This window comes from Vombatus ursinus, unplaced genomic scaffold (assembly GCF_900497805.2).
Source record: "Vombatus ursinus unplaced genomic scaffold, bare-nosed wombat genome assembly UNPS02014177.1, whole genome shotgun sequence".
NCBI lineage: Eukaryota > Metazoa > Chordata > Mammalia > Diprotodontia > Vombatidae > Vombatus > Vombatus ursinus.
In genome coordinates, this window is record NW_020953955.1 from 1,201,467 (window position 1) to 1,211,528 (window position 10,062).

The window sequence follows — 10,062 nt, forward strand, 5'->3', positions numbered from 1 at the left end:
TTGAAACCATTTCCTTCATCAATTCTTACAGAGCAAAAGCATTTCATCACATTTGTATGTCATGACTTGTTCAGCCATTCCCTAATTGATAGGCATCCTCTCACATTTCTATTCTTTACCATCATGAAAACAACTGTCATAAATACTTCATGTATGTAAGTCCTCTCCCTCTTCCTTTGATTTCTGTTATATAGACCTAGTAGCAATATCACTGAGTCCAAGGGTGTGCAAAGTTCAATAGCTTTGGGGGCATAATTCTAAATTGCTTTTTAAAATGAATGGGCAAGTCCACAGCTTGGCCAACAGTGCATTAATGTACCTGTTTTCCCACAGTCCTTCCAGCATTTGTCATTTTTTGGGTCAATTTTGCCAATCTGGTGAATATGAGTTGGAATCTCTGAATAGCTTTAATTTTCATTTTTCTATTTAGTCACATCTTCAATCCCAAGTAATATGTACAGAAGTGATGCTTCCAAGATAAATGAGATAATATTTGTAAATGTTGGCATATAATAGGTGCTTAATAAATGCTTATTCCCTACCTCTTTCTTTCTTGAAAGACAGAGCGTTCTTTTTATTCAGAGCACTTGGCCTCAAGTTCTAGTACTGCCACTTACTGTTTATATGATGTTAATAAAGTCAACTAATTACTTAGCACCTAATTTTTTTTTCTCTAAGGTGTATTTCTACTATAAGTCTATGATCTTGTAGTGTTATTCTGTGATAGCTGAAAGGAAAAGCACATGAATGGTAGATATGTAGGAAGGGAAATACAATTCTACAGAAGGAGTATGATTAAGCAGTTTTTATTATCACATGTTCTCTTGAGCAAGGTTTATAATAAACAATATAAATGAGAAAATACTATTTCCAAATGATGCATACAAATTGCAGAAAATTGCAATGTATTAAGTGTGAGTGAGAAACTACATTTTAGAATCATTTTTCAAAGGTTCCATTATCTTAATAACTATAAAGTTTTTGCCCCACACTTTTATTGGATTTCAGAAGCTCTTTTGCAGCTCATGGATTTTTTCAATGCATCTTTGACATCCTTGTTCCGAAGAGTGTAAATGAGGGGGTTGAGCAGAGGAATGACAAAAGTATAAACCAAAGCAAGATGCCTATCATCATCCTCAGAGGTACTGGACCTTGGACGCATGTAGACCAGACTAGAACATCCATATTGCAGAAGCACCACAGAGAGATGTGAAGAGCAGGTTGAAAAAGCACGCCGACGTCCTTCAGCAGACCGGATGCGTAGAATGGTGTTGGCGATGAAGATGTAGGAGATGGAGATGAGCAGGAAGGGGACGGTGAGCACAAGGGTACCCACCATAAATAGAATGGCTTGGTGCATTTTGATATCCCCACAGGCCAGGCGTAGGACAGGTGGGGCATCACACAGGAAGTGGTTGATTTCCAGAATATGCCCACAGAATGGCAGAGTACAGATAAGTACTGTGAGCTGAAGGTCAAGGAGAAGAGCTAGGCTCAAGGAACCAACCACCAGCTGGATACATCGCTTCTGGGTCATAATTAGGGTGTAATGTAAGGGATGACAGATGGCCACATAGCGGTCATATGCCATAATAGCCAATAGAAAACAATCAGCACCCCCAAGAGTAAGAAATATGAACATCTGAGCTGAACAGCCAGCCAATGGAATGGGCTTCTGGGCCCCAAAGATGTTGGAAAGCATCAATGGTACCACAGTAGTCGTGTAACAGATCTCCAGGAAGGATAAGTTAGACAGGAAGAAGTACATGGGGGTGTGCAAAGAACTGTGGGTACACACAATGCAGATGATGGTAGTGTTGCCACACAAGATCATCACATAGAGGAGAAGGAAGAAACAGAAGAGGAGGGCCTGGATCCTGGGGGAAGTGGTGAACACGCGGAACACAAACTCAGTGGGGCCAGACTGGTTGAGATGGAGAATGTTGGGAGATGACATGTCGTCTGCCAAAGTCAAGTCCAGCTAATGGATTATCTAGATATTACTAGGAATGCTATTTTTTCTAAGATTATAGACTCATAAAATTTAGAGTTCCAAGAACCTTTACAGGTCACCTTGATCAAATGATTTATCATGCCTGGGCCTCAGTATTCTCATCTGTACAAAGAGGGAAGACAGTAGATGTACTCAAAGGTAATTTCCACTAATAATTTTCTATGTACTTACTGGCCTTTTATGCATTAAGTCCTAAAGCTTCTTACAGCTCTGATATTTTCATTCCAAAGTCCCTTCCAACTTTGACATACTATATTCTATATTGTAAGGTCCTTTACAGGTCTGAGATTCTATAAATTTTTACTTTCCAGCCCACGATTTTGTTGTTGGTTATGTGTGTAACTAGTTTGGGAAATTCCCAAATGAAAGGGACCCAAAGGAATTATCAACAGATTTTGTGAAATGACATTTCATAAAGATCTTTAAGAAAGAGGCAGGCACCTATCTCTATCAGGCACTTTAATTGGGCATCAAGGCAGCCCTGAAGTCTGAGTATGAGACCTAACAGATAAAATTTTCTTGCACTTGCTTTTAAAAAACATTCAGACATTTTTATATTAATTAAAATGTCAACATGGAGGAATGCATTGTTTTCTTCTCTTTTTCCTAATGTTTCTACCAGAATACCTCTATATTTGATAGAATAAGACTCTACTAATGTCCTTCAAAGCTTCTTCATGACGTGGAATTGACATTGACTTCCCATAGGCTATAATATGGCATGAATGGCAGTAATGGACAGTATATTCTTCTAAGGACAAGTCTAATCTGAATGGGGAGAGGCTCATTATCAGTTCAACTGCCTGGTGATTGATTTTTCACTAGGTTGCAATCAGCATCAGGGCAAGAGGACCCAAATGGACAAAATGACTAATTATTGACATGACTAACCATTCTAGAATCTAGATGTTTTGCTATTATAGAAAAGGCTAAAATACCTTCTTTCCAGTCTTCTCATGATTAACTCTCACTCTCTTTCTCATGCCATCAAATTTAAATGATATCCCCTGCCACCAAAAACACTTTGGGTTCTTTCCCTTTTAAGTACATAATTAGTTTTGTCTCTAACTTCTTCTATTAGCCAAATATCATACGCAAATGATCTGTTCTTTGTTTAATTGTGGTCATTCTTGCTGTTGGAAGTCATTAAGATTGTCTCAAATCTCTATATTAGCAGATGAGTCTTAGGGTGTTGCTTTAGGCATTAGAGGTAGCCTACCCAAGGTCACACAGTTAGTAAACATGAGAGGCAATATTTGAACCCAGGCCTGACTCCATGCCAAATACAGTATCCATTGGGTCAAGCTAACTTGATATTTAATATTTTAAGTTGAATTCTAACACTCAAACTTCTTTTTGAGGATTTACTTTCTTTCCTTTAATGATGTGTTTTGCTATTTCTTTGAACAATCTTTACTTTCTGTATTTCTCTCATTCTGTTGCCATTAGAAAGGCAATAGATGTAGAGTTGAAGGACCTGGGTTCAAATTTCTGCTTTACCCCAAGTGATCATTGACAATGACCACTCTATTCTTATCTTTCATTTCCTAATTTGTAAAATAAAATAATCATTTGTGTAGCTTGTGGGATTATTATGGATCATATGAAATAAGGGCAACAATGTGCTCTGTACTTGTTAAACAGTATAACTCGACTATTGTTAGCAATAATTGTTTATAGTTGTAATTACAATAAAACTCAAGTAATTATAATAAAATTCATAGGGTATAATACTTTGGCTTCTAGAAAAATAATTGTTCACAATCTTATAGTGCCAAAGATTTCCTCTTTCCACAAAACTCTGAATATTCATTAATGGGAGCACCATTGTCCTGATTTTATACTATGTGAAAGTATCCATGATTTTATTTACTTGGATAATCCTTCCAAAAGTATACATCCCCATGCACTGGGGCCTTCTTGCCATGTCTAACTTTTGTCCATGACCTCCTATGAATTCTTTGTAGAGGACCTTCACAATATGATAGAGGTCTTCCTCTGGACTTTTATACCTTTCACAGAGACCAGTGTAGCACTTGGGCCATCTCTATCTGTTGTGCTTTGTTCTTGTTATGTGACCAGGCAACTCCTTATCCCATTACCTATTCCTTGGATAAAGTATTTAAGTCCACTTCCCCCCAGAAAAGATAATAGTGGTTATATTCCACACCTATTCAAACTCAAATCTCTGGTTCTGTGGGTCACTTTCAATTTTACATTTTTTGAGATTATGGGATTCTATGATTCCCAGACACATACAGATGGAATGGCAAAATGTCAGTATTAGAATAGATAAGTTTTTGTCTTGTGATGACTGAAGCAACAATGCATGTGTCTAAAGGTAATCCATCATGTCTCTTCTATGCCTCTATTCAATACTGCATCTAGCCCAATTCATTGGCTATCTTTAGTAGCTGTCTAAGGTACACACACACATATATACACATAAACACACACACACACACACACATACACACAGGTACCTATGGAGGAACTAGGTCCAAGGCCTAACATTTACATAGAATGTCCAAGTCAAACGTAAATTATTCTTAGATAATGAGCTCTGAATGTTCCCCCTTGCATATGACACCATGCAGAATTGATTAAGACTCCAAGATTACATGGCTTGTTCAGTGAGATATATGACTGGTCTAAAAGAGATCAGCATAACAATCCACTTAGAAAAAGAAGAAATGCGTAGTATCTATTCCCCAGACTTTGGTCATTTCACAGTAGGGAATTTCTTTAAATTTTCCAATTCTCTTTAGTGTGACAACACTATTTTCTAATAATGAGTGTAGAGGGAACTCTTACCTGGCAAAGGTTACTCTCTAGAACAATAGTAATATAAGCAAAAATGGCAATAATAGCTCACGTGACTGTATAACTGTAGCTTTTCTAGCTGATGTGCAAATTCACACCTGCAATGGTAGCAGTGAGAAGGAAGAATAGGAGAAAGAAGATTATGAGGACAGAGAAGAAGAGGAAGAAAGAGAGGAAGAGTGAAAAAAAGGAGAGAAAGAGAGGGCAGGAGCACAAGGAGATACTTAGCATACAGCAATTTCTAATTGTTGAACTAACATACATAAAGTTCATATTCTACTCTTTGTCTCAAAGCACCGAAGGTCACTATCAAATTGAAAATATAATAGAATCTTGGTCTAAAGGAAACTGAGAACGTATCCAATCCAACTCATATTAGAGCTAGAATCCCCTCTCCAACATTCCCTACAAGTTGTAATCCAGTCTTGGCTTGAAGACGTCTAGCGCTGGATAACCACCACCTCCCTAGGCATCTCATTCAACTTGGGCTTATTCCTAAAGGTGAGGACATGTTTGCTTTCAGGGACTTGAAATCAGACCCTTAGTAACTTCCACCTATTTCTCTTATTTCTTCTATCTGGAACCATGCCAAATAAGTCTAATATCTATTTCACAGTTTAGCCTTTTAAATATTTGAAGACAGTTACCATGTTTACTTTAAGTCTTAGGTATGCTAAAAGTACTTATAACTAGAGTTGCAGATTTGGGTTTTCATAGATGCTAGGGGGCTTACCAGCTCTGTGAGATAGGACACACTGATTTCCTTCTCTAGGACTGAGTTTTTCCCTCAGTAAAGTGAAGGGATTTCAGTATATCAGATGACTCTCTCTGTCTCTCTCTCTCCATCAGAGAGAGTGGACCTATTCTTAGAATAATGTTTTTCTAATAATAGGATTACAAAGGAAGGTAATTGAAATAGTTAACAAAATATTATTAAAGAAACATATCCCTTTACCTTAGCTTAAGAACATCAATATTAGATCGTACCTAATGTGTCCTGTAGCTTTAATTACCATGATCCTGCCTTAAGTCCGTTACTTCTTCTGTAAAACTTGTAATGATGCATTGACTTCATCAGAAACTAGACAGCTCTCTTTGCAATGGGACTCCACTCTGAACACATGGTCCTGACTTTCTCACACCAGGGTTGTGATGTGAGATCAAGAAGAAAGTGAAACAGTGCTAAAACAGTGCAGTAGTAAGTGTTTGATTCTTGCATAGATTTGAAGAGGGAGAAGAAAATACTTCAATGAGGACTAGATAGGAATCTATAAATATTTGAAGGATACTACGGATACATACAGAAGATGCATTTGATTTGCATTAATTGGTCCCAGAAATAGAACTTTGAGCTATGGTTTGATGCAGATTAGAGCCTGGTGAAAGGATACTGTCCCTATAAGTTTCATTCCAAAGTGAAATTGACTTCTGCTGGAGGGATTCACATAGAGGCTTGGGCTTTTTTTTTCAGATGTCTTGTAGAGTATATTTATGCTCAAATGTTGGTTGGTAAAGATGCCCTCTGAGATCCCTTTGATATGGGAGATTCTGGGATTCTATGAAGTAATGAATTAATTTTCTGTTGGGGACATCCTAATACATACAAAGAACCATAGACAATGTCATAAGGAAAGCCTCTAAGAATTAATTTATCTCCACCTTCATAGAAGGGAAGAATGAGGTCCTCTACGAACAATGTCTGAAACTCAACACATCCAAAGATCTTGTCTCTCTACACACATCCCTGCCTCCATTTCTACTTTCTCCTCTTCCTCTCTTCCCCATTATTATAGGGGACAACACCATTCTCTCAGTTTCTCAGACTCAAAACCTATCAGTCATCCTGGATACCTCATTAGCTATTACCTCTCATATCTAAGCTGTTTCTAAGGCCTACTGATTTCACCTTTTGCTACATTGCACCCACCTGCACCTTTCTCACTTCTGACACTGCCACTACTCTAGTGCACGCCCTCATCACTTCATGCCTTGATTACTGCAATAGCCTTTGTGTGGGTCTGCCTGCCTCAATGTTTGTCCCACTCTAGTCCATTCACAATTCAACCACTAAAGTGTTTTTCCTAAAATGCAGTTCTGATGATATCACCACACCCCCACTCAATAAACTCTAATGGCTCCCTATTACCTTCAGGAGCAAATACAAAATGTTCTGTTTGGCATTCAAAGTCTTTCATAATCGATCCTCTTCTTACCTTCCCAGTCTTCTTACACCTTATCCCCCCAAATATATTCTTTGATCAAGGAACAGTTGCCTCTTGGATGTTCCATGAACAAGACACTCCATCTCTTGGCATTCTCTATGGCTGTCCCCAATGCCTGGGATGCTCGTTCTCATCTGCTCTGACCACTGGCATCCTTGACTTCCTTTAATTCTCAATTAAAATCTCACCTCCTGCAGGAAGCCTTCCCTGATCCCTCTTAATTCCAGTGCCTTCCCTCAGTTTATTATTTCCTATTTATCCTATATATAGATTGCCTTGTATACATTTGTTTGTATGTTGACTCCTTCCTTAGATGGTGAGCTACTTGAGGGAGGGACTGTCTTTTGCCTCTTTTTCTATCTCCAGTGCTTAACACTGTACCTGGCACACAGTAGGTGCTTAATAAATGTTTATTCAATTGAATCAAATCATCCCAGTCCCAGGGAGGCCTGCAATACAGGTGTCATCATTGACTCTTCACTTCCCACCCTCACATATGTAGTCATTTGCCAAGTGCTGTGGGTCTGTCTTTGCAACATCTCTCTTATGCAGTCCCTTCTCTCCTCTGATGCTTCCACCAGTCTGGGCAGGCCCTCATCACCTCATACCTTGATTGTTTCATATCCTACCAGTTGGTCTCCCTGCTTCAAGCCCCACTTCAGTCCATTTTCCAATCAGCAATTTTAAAAAGTGTTCTTGCTAAAGACCTGGTCTGACTATATTACTCTCATATTCAATGAATTCTAGTGCTCCCCATTGCATCCTGGACCAAATATAAAATTCTCCACTTGGCTTTTAGAGCCCATTGTAACCTGATCCCTAGCTCTCCAGTATTCTTTTTTTTTTGGTGAGGCAGTTGGGGTTAAGTGATTCACTTAGGGTCACACAGGTCACACAGCTAGTAAGTGTTATGTGTCTAAGGCCAGACTCAGGTCCTCCTGACTTCAGGGCCAGTGCTCTATCCACTGCACCACCTCACCTCCCTCCAGTATTCTTGCCCCTTACTCCCTTCCACTCCTTCCATATAGTTTTTGATCTAGTGATCTGGTTTCTTTATTGCTTCTTGCACAAGGATCTCAATGTCTTGACTCCATGCATTCTCACTGGCTGGCCCCAGTTCCTGGAAGTTTCTCCCTATTCACCTCTGCCTCCCCGGCTTCCCTGGATTCTTTCAAGTTTCCACTAACATTTTTCATATTCTCCAAGTAGCTTTTTCTATCCTCTTTAATGTTAGTGTCTTCTCTGAGATCATCTTCAATTTATCTTGCATATTTCCTGTTTGTACAAAGTTGTCTGCATACTCTTCCTCCCACTACTTATAGTGTGTATTCCTTGAAGGTGGAATTTTTTTTTGTCCCCAGTGCTTAGACCTGTGCTTAGTATATACTACGTGCTTAATAAATGCTTGTTTACTGCCTGGGAGGTATAGTTTTTTTATTTTTGAGATCACACAACTACTCAAACTCGGAACTCATGGCTCCCAAGATAAACCCAAAATAAATACAAGATAACCTTAAAAACAAGGATGGAAGGGTGAACTGACTTACTCAACATCATACAAACTTAGTTTGTTAGAGTTAACGTCAGAGTTGAAAATAACCTTAAAATATAACATGTAATAATTGGAAGAGAGTTTAGAACATAGACTGCAGTATAAAGGACATTAGAAATCACTGAATTCCTCTTTGTACAGATGAGAAGACTAAGGGCCAGATAGTGCGGGTTACTTGCCCAAACTCACTTGGGAAGCTAGCTTCAGAGCCAGGATAAGAACCACAGCTCCTGACTTCCAGCTCAGAGATATTTCCTCTGCATAGGTCACCTGATATGTCCTTGATTCTTGTACACACGATGAGATCAGGTTAATACCCATAAAGCAACTCCAGCACAGGCTAGCAGAAAAGCCAAATCAGGAGCCCTGGGGCTCAGCACTGTCACCAGTTGACTTTGTGAACTTGGGCAAGTCACTTAAATCTCTGGCTCTATTTTCCATATCTGTCAAATGAAAGATGTGGTCTAGATAATGTCTAGTCTATTTCATCTCTAGAGCTAGATAGTGCTCTGATCCTATATCTTGTGAGACTTTGGGCAAGTTATTTCTCTAGCTATCAGCTTATTCTTTTTGTAAAATAAAACAGACAGTTAGATTTTCTTTATCAGTCTTTCCAGGTCTCAATTCTAGCATGCCAGGCCAGACAAATAAATGAAAAGAAATGGAATACTCTTACCACATTCTAATGTTTCAATCTCCATCAGCCATCTGGGGAAAAACTTGAATCCACAGACTGCCTTTGCACCAACACAACCCTGGGACAGGCTATCTGGAAAGTCCCACACTCTGTGTTTCCTTTTCTCCTTTAGTTAAATTGAATAGGGATCCATGTCCTTTCAATTTGCTTTAGCTTCCAAGAAGGAGAAGCCCTGCCTGGTGGGTAATCCTCTGTCTGCTTTCTAACTGGACTTCTTCCAACTGAAAGTGTGGAAAGACTTTGGTGCCCTACACTCTGTGAGGGCCTTGGGGAGGTGACATGTTTGGGTTTTTTGGTGGAGGGTGCCACAGAGACTTCCTAGACCAGGATACGATGTTTCAATGTCTCCTAAGTATCATTAAAACCTGCAAGATTAGTCCCTGGTGTCTCTATTAACAGTCTAGTCATGTCTTCTTCAGATAGGTTGTTATTAAACTTCCTGAGATCTTTTAGTGGGAATATGTTTTTGTATAAAGGGGCTTTCTCACTGTTCTCCCTTCTTCTAGCTTGATGTGACTGGAGATTTGGAAGAACAAAAAATGTAAGTTGAAGACAACAAAGACAAGGAAAATTGGAAATCAGATTACAGCTTTACTCCATGGAGATCATAGGTGGTGTCTTGGGACCATTGGAATTTTGCTTTCATGCCCTCTAATTCCCTATCAGGGATTTGCACATGCTATGTTCCAGGAAATCTCAGCAGTGGAAAATGATGAAGACACATGTTTACACCAAGATAATATTCTCAGGAAGC

At 39.0% G+C, this 10,062-nt stretch overlaps 1 protein-coding gene across 1 annotated transcript; it reads right to left on the reverse strand.

The window, feature by feature from the left end:
• Positions 1-994: 994 nt before the first annotated feature.
• Positions 995-1,957, reverse strand: LOC114041715 (olfactory receptor 10Q1-like). Its single transcript, XM_027860299.1, has one exon. The coding sequence runs from the start codon at positions 1,955-1,957 to the stop codon at positions 995-997; it is 963 nt and encodes a 320-aa protein (XP_027716100.1).
• Positions 1,958-10,062: the final 8,105 nt, after the last annotated feature.